Source organism: Mytilus galloprovincialis, chromosome 6 (assembly GCF_965363235.1).
Source record: "Mytilus galloprovincialis chromosome 6, xbMytGall1.hap1.1, whole genome shotgun sequence".
In the NCBI taxonomy this organism is placed as follows: domain Eukaryota; kingdom Metazoa; phylum Mollusca; class Bivalvia; order Mytilida; family Mytilidae; genus Mytilus; species Mytilus galloprovincialis.
This window is the reverse complement of record NC_134843.1, coordinates 78,150,110-78,166,522: the sequence shown is the minus strand read 5'-3', so window position 1 is coordinate 78,166,522 and position 16,413 is coordinate 78,150,110. Positions and strand designations below refer to the sequence as shown.

General features: G+C 31.5%; 1 protein-coding gene across 1 annotated transcript in view; it reads left to right on the top strand.

The window, feature by feature from the left end:
- The window catches only part of LOC143080410 (glucose-6-phosphate isomerase-like), a 29,795-nt gene that overhangs the window by 2,557 nt on the left and 10,825 nt on the right, over positions 1-16,413 (top strand). Inside the window, exons 2-11 of the mRNA XM_076256245.1 lie at positions 1,833-1,923; positions 2,766-2,903; positions 3,276-3,410; positions 4,105-4,248; positions 7,328-7,399; positions 8,480-8,524; positions 10,683-10,736; positions 12,963-13,023; positions 15,224-15,303; positions 15,957-16,040. Coding sequence (XP_076112360.1) covers positions 1,833-1,923; positions 2,766-2,903; positions 3,276-3,410; positions 4,105-4,248; positions 7,328-7,399; positions 8,480-8,524; positions 10,683-10,736; positions 12,963-13,023; positions 15,224-15,303; positions 15,957-16,040 — 904 coding nt within the window. The remainder of the gene's footprint in view (positions 1-1,832; positions 1,924-2,765; positions 2,904-3,275; positions 3,411-4,104; positions 4,249-7,327; positions 7,400-8,479; positions 8,525-10,682; positions 10,737-12,962; positions 13,024-15,223; positions 15,304-15,956; positions 16,041-16,413) is intronic.

Genomic DNA, 16,413 nt, shown 5'->3' with positions numbered 1-16,413 from the left:
ATCGACATGTTTCGGTGCCTTCCGAGAATGCTGCCATCAAACACAAGAAAAGAAATAGATAATAACGGACCATCTTAACCCGATACGAGCCTTAAGGAGGAAAAGAACAGTGATAGGAAATTATTTCTCTCTTACAGAATTGATTTGAAATTAAATGCACCCGATTTCGTATTCTTTAAATTCAATCTGAAGCTCTCGAAAATATGGTAATCAAACATACAACCCTCGAGATACAACCATTTTTACAGAAAACTGGCCATTCCCGATAGTTTGATGAACGATACATAGCAAGTTCAAATTCAACATATAGACTAGCGATATTTATACTTTGTCCTTTACTCTCAGCGACCGAAACATTTTACAGCATTCCTGACGCGATTGGAAGCAGTACCTCTGGCCAAGGGAAGCCAGTCGAAATGGTACGGAATTGCTGATAAAATGTCGTCTATTTTGGGGAAGAAAGTTAAATGAACATTCAGACCACACAACCTATACAGTCTATACACAGCCTGACAACTTATTGTATTATTCTTTCCACGATGCAAGAGGACAAACACATGTTGGCAGATTAATTTTAACAAACATTTTCACAACAAAAACATTTTATTTTAATTTCTTTTTATAGTTTACCTCCATACTTACAATGAACTTTCACTTTCACTTTCAGTTGCTATTAATAACGTTACTTACCATTGTAACATTGTGACGTTTAAATTTTAACAACCCGACTTTGTTCTTCAGCATGATTTTATGTATTGTTTTTATCCTGATGACGGTGCCCTAGGGCACCGAAACATGTCGATCAATAAATTTTCTGCAGCAGTCCCTAAAGTGTTGTTGTTATAAGACTCTCTACATTTTATGTTTTTTTATCATAACGACCCTGCATACCCGGCGAGGTATCCACTTTATGGACTCTACCGTACTACAGACTCACCAGGCGTTGGTTCACTTTCGTTTGTAATTGAAAAACAAATATGTAACATATAAACAAACAACAACCTCTGAATTACAGGCTCCTGACTTGGGACAGGCACATACATAAATAATGTGGCGGGGTTAAACATGTTAGCGGGATCCCAACCCTCCCTCTAACCTGGGACAGTGGTATAACAGTACAACATAAGAACGAAATATAAAAATCAGTTGAAAAAGGCTTAACTCATCAGATAGACAAAAAATACAAGTGGATATTTGACTGCGTCAATCATTTCTGCATGGGACACATTGTTCATGTTGTTGTACATTTCTTTTATGTCAAAACTGACTAAGTAGACGTCAGGTTTTACCTGCAATTCTCAATAATATTTATAAATTCTAAAGAGTCCCTTAAATGTGTTTTCTTGTTTTACTACTGCTGGTAACATGAATTTGTCCAAATACTTCCCTATTTTCTCTAAAACAGTACCAGATAATGACACAATAGGCCTCCCTTGAATTCTGACATTTTTATACATTGTAGGATTCTGTTGAACCCTTTCTATTAGTTCAAGATAAAAGAAAATGCCTACCTACCTACCCACTATCTTGATGTTGGGTAGGGTTTGGGCAAACCAAAATATTTTTAAGTGTGGCCCTATGTAAATAATTCTGCATCAAAGATTTCAGATGAAAGGCGAAGGACAGGCAATCCTAGTAGAACACACATTGACTGACATTTTTGGAAAATACAAAACTGTATGAATGAATTCTTAAATTTATGGCATACATAATTGCTTGTTATTATAGTCTCAAAATGTGATGTGATGTGAAAATGATAGTAATTGGTTTTGATAAAATTTTTCCTGTACATAATCATGATACTTAATCCATTATAACTGTTTATTTTTCAGTGTTAATTTGCTGACCAAAAATGGAGAGTTGCTTCTTGATTATTCCAAAAACTTGATCAATGATGAAGTACTCAAGATGTTATTCCAACTGGTAAATATTTCCTTTTTGTTGTATTATCATGATTATTGACTAACAACCCGACAATATAAAATAACATTAAGAATTAACATGGTTAAGAATGTTGTAAGGAAAATAATAATTCAGTATTTACAAATAATCCCATTCCTAGGTAAGATATATATATTTATACATGTACATGCTAAATTGATGTTAAGGTGGAGCAGGAGCGTAAACATGATTTAGAAATTCTATTTTTTATCATGCTAATTCAAGACTTTATTAGAAGTTTTGGTCACAGAGCTTGCTTCTATCTACATGTTCATGTAAAACAAATTTGACACCTATTTTGTATTTAATAAGAGAAACAGAAGATACCAAAAGGTACAATTACAAAATCATAATTTGAAATTGAAAAAAACAACAGTCTTCTTTAAGTTCAAAGCACTACTTAGAAAGTAAAAACTGAGCTATACAAACCCCATCAAATATCTGGATGAACTGACATGACTGAGATGCTCTTACTTTGGGAGGATATATGTGTTGTGTTGCTCAAGAAAAGTACACAAATTCGTTGGTGTCACAATTGAGAAAAAGAGGAACTTATCTGTGGTCAATTTTAACACAGATATTCTACAAAAATGTTAAAAGTTAACAAAAAGTTGATGACGTTTTGATTATTCAAGGAAATAAATAAAAAACTAATGTGACACCTTTCAGCCAATGAAAACCTTTCACAGTCACTCGTTTCATATGACTTCAAATGCTTACAAGGCGTTTTTCTGGATAAACTTAACAGGGGCACTAATCTGGAACACTGGAAGCTAAATACAAAGTGTTAATATTTTATAACTAAGACTTTTTCCTCATTTCAGGCAAGAGACCGTAAAGTAGAAGAGATGAGACAGGCTATGTTTAGTGGCGAGAAGATTAATTTTACAGAAGACAGAGCTGTACTACACATTGCCCTGAGAAACAGATCAAACACACCTATCTTAGTAAATGACAAAGATGTAAGGCAATGCTGAGTGTTAGTGTTGAAAAATAATTACTTTTATGGGACAGAAAGGACATTTTATTAAGATGAAGGTTTTTACGGATATTAGGGGCATCTATAAACATTTGATTTTGATTGAATTGAATTAAACTGTCACATGGGGTAGAAGATAAAATCATTCACCTGCCCAGGCAGAAAAAAAAGAAATAAATCAGTTGAAGAAGTGAGTTGAGATCATATATCAATTTTTTGCTTTTGGAAAGTATAATATTATAAATGTTACTTAAATTGTTCTCTCAAATTAAGAGTAAGGAAAACGTAAGAAATCCATTAGATTTGTTGAAGGTGAAGGACATTTAAAGTTTTTCCTAGATAATTTATATTATAGGTGATGCCTGATGTGAACAAAGTGTTACAGCACATGAGAGAATTTACAGAGGAGGTTATCAGTGGAAAGTGGAAAGGTTATACAGGAAAATCTATCACAGATGTTGTAAATATTGGCATTGGTGGGTCAGATCTGGTAATTATCTCCCTTGTTCATGTGTGATTTTTTTTTTTTAGGTAAAATTATCTCCCTTGTTTGTGAGTGGCTTTTTCCATAAAAATTATCTCCTTTGTTCTTATTTACAAAATATGTATTTCATGATTGGGAAATTTGCTCCATTTTCTATTTTGTATACATTACTTCTTCACTAAATTATACTAGTTTTCCACATGTTGTATAGTATAGTAAAAGAACATATTGTGTACTCATATTAACATGTCCAGATTTATTAATTGTTTTTTTTAATTATGAAATAGACCTAAAAGGAATGAATTTTATTAAAATCATTAAGTGGTGACAATAGACAATGCTAATATATATTTTTTAAGAATAAAAAAGAAAATATAGAAATTTAAAGATAGGTTTTAAGTTCATTAATTCTCAAGCTTGATTTTTTGGGAGAGGAGTTTCACAAATGGAAAAGAAAAACAAGAAAAAAACCCACCTTTCTGAAAAATAATACAACAGTCAAAAGTTTTAATCAGTTGCTAGTCAATATTTTGAAAATGGATGGAACACCAAGGTAAACTTAGAAGTGGGACTGGTAAAAATTACTAACCATATATGTAGCTCTATAATGGGTGGTTATCCCTTTAAATCCACCTCTGAGAATGTTTCAGGCACAAATTCTATTAGTTAACTGATTATTGTGCTATTTATTTTTTTTCAGGGTCCATTAATGGCAACAGAAGCTCTACAACCATATCAGAAAGGACCTAATGCCCACTTTATATCAAACATTGATGGTACACATTTAGCAAAGACCTTGAAGAATCTGAATCCAGAAACAACTTTGTTTATCATTGCGTCAAAAGTAGGTATAATATAGGCAAGTTATGTATTGATTGAAAACTATGAGCTTTTACCTTTCAAACCATAATAAAATTTATTGAAAACACTTTCATGACAATAATCTTATGTATTTATGAGAATGTCGTGTTTTATTGTGGTGCTCTGTTGTCAGTGTTTTGTCCAACCATACATGTGATGGACTGTGAAACTCAGATCAGGAGATTTGGAAATTTTGGTCAGGAGATTAGGACTCAGATCAGGAGGTTTTTTTATCGACATAAATTTTGTCGTAATTGTAACCGTATGATGTAGAAATTGTGTTTTTTTCTTCAAATTTCCATCAAATTGTAATATGTTTATAGTACCCTTATTGCCTTTCTATTTGAAAGAAATAAAATATTAAGAAGAATCTGTTTCTTGTTTTGTTTTGTTTTTGATAAATGATTGTTCACTGCTTGCAAATAAATCATTATATTTATTTATCTTATCTGTATAGATTTGTATTCATGACTCCATCTCCTCATCATTGGTAACTGTATAGACAAATAAGAAAGAAATATGCTCTACATGTATATTTGCAACATCATAAATTAATTAAAAAAACAATAGTACTGCATGGCTTTTAAGCATTATGAAAGTCATATTTCCAGAAAACTTTAAAAGACTTAAACAGTGTAAAGGTTTTGCTATCTCTAGCTAAAACAATAAAATCTTATATATACTAACATCTATAATTCTTAGTCCCGAGGTTTTCATAGGAAGTAAACTAACTAGAATTTTTATTCAGTCTTCATGTACATATTGTAGGTTCCAGTCATATATTGAACAGACAGATTTATCATATAAACTTCATTTTAATCCTTGAAAGGAAGTCTAGATTGCTAAAATAATTTATAGGTTTATATTTTTTTTATTTGTCCCAAAACATTTAAATTCATTTAATTACCATCCTTTTATGATTATTTGATTAAAATATTAATCATTTATTTACATTTTTAAAAGCAAAAATAAATCAAAGGGAAGTAACAAATATGTATTTCAATTATTTCCAATACTCAAAATTTTTATGGGCGCACTACGTTTGCGCGCATTTGGGGATTAAAATGTTTTACGTTTGCGCGCAGCTTTTGATTACATTTGCGCGCATTCATTTTACAGGTAAACTCAGGTAAATAAACTCATCATAGATACCAGGACTAAACTTTGTGTATACGCCAGAAACGCGTTTCGTCTATAAAAGACTCATCAGTGACGCTCGAATCCAAAAAAGTTAAAAAGGCCAAATAAAGTACGAAGTTGAAGAGCATAAAATATAAATAAAAATTAAATTAAATCATAATTGAGGAATCATTTTAACAGCATAGAGCATGGTTTTGTTATACTGTCATGCAATTCCAATCTTGATGCATTATGCACAAAAGCTTCAGAACTTTTAGTTGACGGAACTTTCAGTTACTGTCCAAAATATTTTGAACAACTTTACACGTTTCATTGATTGAAATTGGGACATTATGTACCACTAGAATTTGCTCTCTTACCATCCAAATCAGAGGAAATTTACACTGTTTTGCTCAACATGATATCTTCGTTGTGTACTGTTTAAACCAAGCATCGTACATATTGACTTTGAAATCGCAATGTACAATGCATTTAGATCTGTATTTCCAGAATAGAACGCTGCCGTTTTCATTTAGGCCAAAGTTGGTTGCACAAAATTCAGAAACTATAGGGCTAAGTGTTGAGTATAAAAAACAAGGAATGCGAATTTGGATAAATAAATAAGTATTATTACCTGTATTTTACCTGAGTTTACCTGTCAAAAAAATGCGCGCAAATGTAATCAAAAGCTGCGCGCAAACGTAATGATTTTTGCGCGAAAATGTAAAGGTAATGCGCGCAAACGTAATGCATCGATTTTTATTAAACAACGGCAGTTAGCCAGAGGTAAACATCGTTGATTACCAGTATGTTTGACACCCAAGCTGTCAAGTGAAGCCATATAATTATACATCTTCTTTGATAAGAAATGATCAAATATGGCGTCCGAAAATTTTCATTCATGAAATATTTCATACACGGGAGTTTTTTCTCCTAAACGGGAGGGCGGGAGGAGACCCCTGAAAACGGGATTATTGTACTCCCGTCGGGAAGTTCACATGTATGTCCAACTGAGTATTTTTACTCTTTAAGATTTTTTGTGAAAAGAGTAAAAATCTACAACTTGGACAATTTTGTTTTCCCTCAAAATAGTTGTTTTGTTTATAAGTGTCATTATATTCCACAATCCACGGTCATATTAAGTGTTATATAGGATTCACTCTTTCAGTATGTATATAAATTTCAGTTAAAAATATATACTTTAAAATGTGTATCTGCCTTGAAGGATATTAATGATATTTGACATTATCCCTATTTTACAAAATTTTCCTTTGATCTCATTGACTGATAATTTCCATTCTCAGGACAGTGGAGTGATATGAAAAATTATCGCTAGAAACTAAGGGCACACATGTGGTTGTCAATGAAATTAACGTCTCCATTGGTAAAATAATGATAAACAGATTATTAAAGGTCATCTCAACTGGATAGCTTTTCTCACTTTCGCCGTGCTGCCTCAAGCGAGAAAATCAATCTCGTTGACATGACCAACGAAAATCTATAATTATTTATAACTAACACAAGGCAATTTTTCATTAATATAGATGTATCTGATTGCATGGTCACAAATTTATTTCAACAACTCCACAGTAAATGTTAAAGAGTATGTCTGACTTATATCTTTTGATTGTCTTTAAGGTTATTACTGATGCTAGATTTTATTGTTACTTACTAACATAATTGTATTGCAGATAAGGTTGTCTGTCTGCATGTCAAAGTAAATGCATTGTATAATAAGTTTAAGGGGAGTAGAGGTAAAACTTTGTGAGCCTTTTGCTCACATTGAACTTTATACCACATCTTCTTTTTTATATTTAGCTATAAATTGAAATAGTTAGTGTCTCCCTGTATCATTTAAAAGTGTTACAGTTAGGAAGAGAACAATCATCATGATTTTGTATGGGACTACATGTACATTTGTATTTATATTTATATCTTTTCAGACCTTTACCACACAGGAAACAATAACAAATGCTGAGTCAGCAAAGGCATGGTTTCTGGCTGCTGCTAAGGATGTAAGTGACATTTTTAAATGTTAAGAACTGTAGCAATTTTCAAATTTATGAAAAAAATAGTAATATGTAGAAATATTGATGATGACAGAATATTGATTTTATTGTGTAATTGAGTTGAAGCTTATATTGAATTTAACATGACCAGTTTATATATATTTCTGACATATTTATCTCACCTAAGTTGCTTCACTTTTTGTTTTAGTTATTCAATATGCAATGCTATTAACATGATTAAACTCTATGGTTTAATTGTCATAAAAAAATCAAGTACATATATATACTTGACAGGTTTTAGGGTGCCCAAGCTTTTACTGGTTTTCCTGCCAGTACCTTACAAATTTTAAATTGTGATTAGATATTCAAACAGTTGTTGAAAAGAACTTCAGTTTAGATATCAACATCTTTTTCATTTAAAATTGTCTTGGATGAATGTTTAACTGTTTTGAAAGACATTTTAAAGTCTGGATTGCAAATGAATACTGTAAATTCAGAAATTATTGTGAGGTTTTTATTATTGCAAAAATGCGACTGAGTTGTAAACGCAATAATTTAAACTTGCATTTTGAAATAAATGAATTAAACAGGATTTTTCTCAAAATCGTAAAAATTAAAATGGCATTCAAGTCGAAAATGACAAAATCACAATAATAAATGCACGCCATAATTTCTGAATCTACAGTATTCATAGTTACTGGATGAAACAGATTTGCATAATTGGCAGTCTGATTAAAATCAAACCTCTCAGTGCTCTCGTTTTCTGATATCAGAAAATGGGAGCACTGAGAGGTTGGATTTAAATCAGACTGCATAATTTGATGAACATTTTTAAGAATTCCATTCTGTAAATTTCAAAACTCATATGCTATTGATGTGTTACCATTGTTAATGGTAATTGAAGTAGAAGAATGATGCTTTATAGCCATAAACTTTGTGAGAGGAATGAAATGCAGCATTGCATATCAATCTACAAACCCTTCAGATAGTCGAGACAAAAATATTTGTAAACCTTTGAGTTATATGTTTTAATGTACCAGAAAATGGTGTTTATTAGTTTAATATAAAAATTGTTTTATTTTGTAGAAAAGTGCAGTAGGAAAACACTTTGTGGCTCTGTCAACTAATGTTGTAAGTAGCAAGTACTATTGTAAAATAAGTTTACAAAAAAGTTATATATGTGTATTTGACCTTCTTAATGTGCATGGTATTGATATACAATCTTATGAGCCCTTGACTGCAGAATTTGATCTTATATAAGGGGGCTTCCAGGTTTAAATTGATTTTTTTTAAATATAGGGTTTCACAATTTTTTCTATAAATGAACTTTATCATATACTTAATAGAAAAATGAAGTAAAAAATGGGGTTACTGTTCATTTAAGCTCACAATCTGCCCTAGAAAGAAGCATGCTTTTTTGGTAAGGTACTTTTTTTTCTGTTGAACTAATAGGAGAAATATAGGTAATATCGAAATATTTTTTCACCAAAGGGAGATTATTTGGAGCTATTTCAATGATATAAACATTTTAAAAGTCATCTTGGGCCAAAACAAATCAATTTTTTTGTTGATTTTTGTACCATATTGATAATAAAATAACAATTAAGGCCAAAAATAAAATATTGTTTGTTTCCCCTCCCACTACCGACCCGGTAAAATCGCCGCGACCCGAAAAATTTTATTGGCCGTTCGTGTTCAATATTTTTTTAATTTTATTTTCATTTTGGTTTTTGGTGATACCTTTCCGATGCTGTAGTCCAGGTGTGTTTTAATACAGGACATTTTTGTATTGAAGCGCCTAAATGATACGTAAACAAGAAAAAAGTAAACATGGCTGGTCACACTATTTGTGTATCTGCTAGGGTTATCAACGACAATAATTTTGTCAAGAATATCATTTCTATGAAAATTTTGAAGATAAGTCCAAAATTAACAATAAGTGAGATCATGGACGAAGCAATAGGAGACACAGAGGTTGATGATCCAATTGATTATGCCCTTACGAATGGCAACTTTTCTGCCAAGCTATCAACATTGGAGAATAGCGATGAATAATTGACAATTGATAACAATGAGCCCTTGACTGCAGAATTTGATCTTATTGAAGACTTTAAACATTTTGAAATGTTTTGAAACATGGTTTTAATATCCTTTGTTTTGAAGTTCAAGGAAGGATCCTGTTAGATTCTAGTCACTTGAGAATATGTCTAGCTATGTATTGTGTTCTTATCTCAACATGTTCAATAAAATGATATATTTTAGAATAAGGCATATTTTTACATATAAACTTTTAATATTGAGAATTTATAGTAAACATGGTAAAACATGATTTAGAAAATATTCAATGATATATAAATCTGTAATAGAAAAGATGCCTAGATATTAGATAAAAGTTCTCTGAAACATACGATACAATCCAATATAAATTTTATCTGCAGCAAAATAATTCCATAAAGTAGTATATCTAATAAAACCAAATAAAGCATCTTTCAACCCACTGTCAGAGTGCATCTTGATTTGCTTGGTCTTTATTAACCTCTTCTGTATAAAGGATAAAATAGTTGAGTAAAAATGATCTGAACTTTATGCTATAAAATCTATCTACTATTTTGTACAAATTCAATATAGAAAATCATATCAAGAAATAAAATAAAATAATATGCCTACCTACCTACCCATACCCTGAAAACCTCAGTCAGCGAGGGGAAACAAAGATATTTTGAATGTTGGCCTAATAGTGTAATAAATAAAATTTATAACGAAAATTTTTTTAAAAAAATTTTCTGATTTTTTTTTTACCCTCAAGCCTCCTTAAGTACAGACTTTGAAAGTGCACACACACACTTATGATAATGCAATATAATAATATATTACAATCGTTCAGATTGAATTTCACTAAATACCATTTACATACATTACATATATGAAATGTGTGCAATGTGCAATGTGCTCCTATTGTTATTTGCTGTTGTATAATACAAAAGTTTTGAAAATCATTTTAAACAAATCTGGGAACATCTTGAATTGAAAAATGTGAATATCTTGAACTGAGAAAATGTTTGATTTTTTTTCCGTGGTGAAAATCTTGTAGAGAAATAGTCTTACCAAAACTATTTATTTGTAAAAAATCAATAGGTAGATGCATTTTGATTGAAAAAAAATTGCAATATCGCATGGCATAAACAAATTGTACTAAACTGCTAAATGGATTTCATATTGTAATTCAGATCTGAATTATTTTATCTGCTGATTTGTTTTGCTAATTTTGATTCATTATTTTTCTTGACAGACATTGGTTAAAGCCTTTGGAATCGATGAAAAGAATATGTTTGAATTCTGGGATGTAAGTATATTTATAACATTTTTAACATACATCTATATTATTTGATAGAACATATTTACGCTTTTGAGCAAGGATCCGGAAATTTTTTCACCTAATTTCGGTCATTTTCATATAACTTAAAAGTTGGTGCCCCTTTTCAAAAACAGATTGTCAAAGTCTCATTACTGCATGAGTATGCTCCTACTCGTAGCATCAACGAACTTGTTTAACTGTTGCATCGCGTTTACTTCATGATTTATCCTACCATTTTCCTAAAATCGATCAAGAGCAATTAAGGGAAGGCAACAGTTTAAGAATAAAATGACTTTAATGACTCAAAATCGTAATTTTTTCAGTCATCGCTTACGTTTCTTTCGATTCTGAAGTCGAAATTCAAACCGGATGTAATGCGACAATACTAAAACGAACAATTCCGGACTTATTCCCGGGATTAGTTTTGTTTATCAAATTCACAGGAAAACATCGTTTTTTTAATATTTTACCTTTAATAGTGTAAGAATATTAATGAAAATAGTTGCACTTGCTTTATTTAGCAAGAAATCATTTTAAATTTACGATTTAGTGTCAAATCTGTGGAAGAGAATTTTAGGCTTGCGTATCATAGTAAACAAAGCACGTGTGTTAGTAGTGAAAAAAAATCTTTTTTCTACGTAAATTAAATCAAGTTTTAATTTAATTTTAAATCATAATTGACAATTGTCTTAGCTGAAAAGTAATTAAATAATGAAGACAGTTGATATTGAATTTTAATTTCTTTATAATATTAGTTCGGAGCTTGTGATTAATAGCCTGGTGTGAATTAAAAACACAGGTAAAGAGATTAGCGATCATTAATAGCCAATAGCTCCCCGAGGCATTAATATAGCTATTAGGAGGGCCCTCAGGATTATAACACTTTACTGGAGTGGCAGTTTAATTACATAAAATCGATAACAAAACAAAAATATGTTTAAAATGGCGATTTGAAACTCAATCTCAACGAATGATGACCGAAATTATTTCTGTTGAAAAATAAAATTTGACCTAAATCCCAATAAATGATTTAGGACTTTTGAGTTTCCAAATCGGTCATGTCTGGCATATATGACCGTTTCCGGACCCTTGCTTTTGAGAATATAGCTGAATATGCTCTGAATTACCCTAGATCTCTCTCCAATAAACTTTCTGGCATTATGCGTCATCACTTTTTAATTATGATTTGGTTATGTAAAATTGTGATGCAAAATTTGACTGGAAGTTGTTTCATTTTAAGTTGTGGCATGCAAATGTGAATGTAATATGTATAAATGTTCATACAAATATACTTGACTTATAACAAGTAACAGTGTTTAATTTAAATGTAATATGGAGAAACTGAAAGTGTGTTCATATGACATAGAATCAATATTAAAAAATAACGTAGAGTTAGTCAGTTTAAGTTTTCCTGATCTACAAAATTGAGAATGGAAATTAAGAATGTGTCAAAAAGACAAGAACCAGACCAAAGAGCAGAAGACATCCGAAGAACACCAATGGATCTTCAATACAGCAATAACATCCCACACCCAGAGACATGCTTCAACTGGCCCCTAAACAAAAATGTGTACAAGTTCAGTGGTAATGAATATAATATACTGTGGATTCATTTATTTTCATCGGTATTAATCATGTTAATTTTTCGTGGATTGCTGAAAACTTGCATATTTGTTGATATTTGTTTTTTTGTGGTTTTGCCAATCTCTGTATAGAAAGACTATTGAAGTTATGTTATTCGTTGAACATTTGATTTCGTGGTTCACCTGTACCCACGAAACCCACGAAAATTGGTATCCAACGAATAATAATGAATCCACAGTCAGCTTTTCTGTAGTCATTAGCTAAACCACAAAATTTAATATCAAAGGAAATACAATTTTTCCTCAACCCACGAAAATTGGTCTCCACGTACATAAATGAATCCAAAGTAAAAAAATTACACATAAAAAATGAGGTTGATTGAGGTTGAATACAGATAAGCAAGAATAAAAGAGCTAGTCTAGATATACATAAAACATAAAACTGCAATAATAAATGAAAGAGCTAGTCTAGATATACATAAAACATAAAACTGCAATAATATTCATTACATGTAAGTCTTTGGCTCATTCCAGTGTAAAAACTTTTACAGTTAAGAAGCGATTTGTTCATGCATATAACTATGTGTAGCAGACATTGTATCTTCTGAATTATTATGTTTTATTATTGTAGTGGGTTGGAGGCAGGTACTCCTTGTGGTCAGCCATTGGTATGTCTATAGCATTATTTATTGGTAAGTGCCTTCTGGTCAGCCATTGGTATGTCTATAGCATTATTTATTGGTAAGTTCCTTGTGGTCAGCAATTGGTATGTTTATAGCATTATTTATTGGTAAGTTCCTTGTGGTCAGCCATTGGTATGTCTATAGCATTATTTATTGGTAAATGCCTTGTGGTCAGCCATTGGTATGTCTATAGCATTATTTATTGGTAAGTTCCTTGTGGTCAGCCATTGGTATGTCTACAGCATTATTTATTGGTAAGTTCCTTGTGGTCAGCCATTGGTATGTCTATAGCATTATTTATTGGTAAGTTCCTTGTGGTCAGCCATTGGTATGTCTATAGCATTATTTATTGGTAAGTGCCTTGTGGTCAGCCATTGGTATGTCTATAGCATTATTTATTGGTAAGTGCCTTGTGGTCAGCCATTGGTATGTCTATAGCATTATTTATTGGTAAGTGCCTTGTGGTCAGCCATTGGTATGTCTATAGCATTATTTATTGGTAAGTGCCTTGTGGTCAGCCATTGGTATGTCTATAGCATTATTTATTGGTAAGTGCCTTGTGGTCAGCCATTGGTATGTCTATAGCATTATTTATTGGTAAGTTCCTTGTGGTCAGCCATTGGTATGTCTATAGCATTATTTATTGGTAAGTTCCTTGTGGTCAGCCATTGGTATGTCTATAGCATTATCTATTGGTAAGTGCCTTGTGGTCAGCCATTGGTATGTCTATAGCATTATCTATTGGTAAGTTCCTTGTGGTCAGCAATTGGTATGTCTATAGCATTATCTATTGGCAAGTTCCTTGTGGTCAGCCATTGGTATGTCTATAGCATTATCTATTGGTAAGTGCCTTGTGGTCAGCCATTGGTATGTCTATAGCATTATTTATTGGTAAGTTCCTTGTGGTCAGCCATTGGTATGTCTATAGCATTATTTATTGGTAAATGCCTTGTGGTCAGCCATTGGTATGTCTATAGCATTATTTATTGGTAAGTGCCTTGTGGTCAGCCATTGGTATGTCTATAGCATTATCTATTGGTAAGTGCCTTGTGGTCAGCCATTGGTATGTCTATAGCATTATTTATTGGTAAGTTCCTTGTGGTCAGCCATTGGTATGTCTATAGCATTATTTATTGGTAAGTTCCTTGTGGTCAGCCATTGGTATGTCTATAGCATTATTTATTGGTAAGTTCCTTGTGGTCAGCCATTGGTATGTCTATAGCATTATTTATTGGTAAGTTCCTTGTGGTCAGCCATTGGTATGTCTATAGCATTATCTATTGGTAAGTGCCTTGTGGTCAGCCATTGGTATGTCTATAGCATTATCTATTGGTAAGTGCCTTGTGGTCAGCCATTGGTATGTCTATAGCATTATCTATTGGTAAGCATGGTAAGTATAGATTATTTACATGAAACAGTAATATGAAAATCTAAAATCAAAATAGATTTGCAATACTAAGAATACCACTGAAATTTTAAAGGTTATTTGATGAGTATTCATTATTTATTCTATGAAAACTTACAGCTTCTATTAAAATATATACTAAAAGTGACAAACTGATTAATTGTCATGTTCAGCATGTTAGTAAAGAGCTCTCTGCCATAAAACTTTACTCAGTTCTTAGAGTACAAAATTTGTGTACGAAACACCAAATCTACTATTTTTTTGATGTACAACAAATTTATGCAGTAATGAGTACTAATTAAGAACATGAATTACAATGCATTACATCATTACTCTTGTATAAATGTTGTATAAAGTGACCTAACACGATATATAAGGGGTCAGTGAATTCCATATGGAGTGAGAGCTTACCCATATATATGATATTAGGTCACTAGCACACTAAATATTAGAATATACTAAAATTAAATTATTAAGTGCATATTTTACCCGAATAATTCAGTTGTTATATTCTGCTGATCTACAATTACTACATTAACGCCTGAATGCATAGACAATGAAAAATCTTCAATCAACCATTCGGAATTAACTTGGGATATATCTCGATAAAATTGAGCTGATTGGTCACCTTTTCTACAGGTCACCAATCAAAATCCAGGATTCGTGAAGAGTTTTTAATCATGTTAGGAATTCAGGCCCTCGTAAGTAGGAGAGATCGATTACGGGGAGGGACTGAATTATTCAGGTTAGCATGGTTAGTGCATATTGTTACTTTTTTTCACAAAAAATGTTTTGCATTAATAGGAATGGATAATTTTGAAGAGTTACTTGCTGGGGGACATTTTATGGATCAGCATTTCTGCACAGCTCCTTTAGAACAAAATGTGAGTATGGTAATGGGAACAGATTAACTAATCTTCTTCAGGATATATGTCAAAACATTCAACATGTTCAAGTGAGACAATGGTCAAAGACTGTCACAATCATGAATAGAATATATATATGAGATTCAAAACTATATGTTTTCCTTTATGAAATAAATGGATTAAACTTGATCGAAAGAAATATATCAACAGTTTTTTTTCTTTTTCCACAATATATGTTTCACCACTTTTGATATTTTTTGACAACTAACTATACTTTTTTGTTTCAAATTATTTTTCCTACTTACAAAAAACAATTTGTTTGTCCCATTGTTGTCCATTATAAATCTTCAAACCTTTTTTTAATCTATATTGCAATAAATAAACACTAAACACAAGATAACCTGCAATAAGTTAATTGGATGTATACTTCCCATCTAGTTTAAAGTTAATGACTTAAGTCAGAGAATTTTTTTACATTTTACATCATGTTTGAATATATTTCTTAATACAGCAGTTTTCTTTTCCAGACCACAATGAAAATAAAAGTCAAGAGGTAAAACTTTTTATTTAAACACATATAAAAAGAATCAGTTATTTCTATATTTTACTTGGGAAATGAACCAGTTATTTTTACCATGTTAACTGAATTGATACAATAATTTCTGTTTTAGGTACCAGTTATATTAGCTTTACTTGGTATATGGTACAGTAACTTCTACAAAGCTGAAACTCAGACTCTTCTTCCGTATGATCAGGTAAGTAACATAATCAATGTATAAAGATAACTACAGGTTGAATTGTTAATTTAGGCCACATTTACTATTTTATATCCAACATAGGGCATTATGTTTTTCAGTCCTTCTTTCATTTGTTCATTCGTCTGTCCGTCTGTCCCCCTTCAGGTTAAAGTGTTTGGTAAAGGTAGTTTTTGATGAAGTTGAAGTCCTTATGCCCAACATAGAACATTATGTTTTTTAGTATGTGTTTGTTCGTCTGTCCCCCTTCGGGTTAAAGATTTTGATCAAGGAAGTTGAGGTCCATTCAAGTTCAAACTAAGAACACATGTTCTCTATGATATGATCCTTCTAATTTTTATGCCAAATTAGAGTTTTGACCCCAATTTCATGC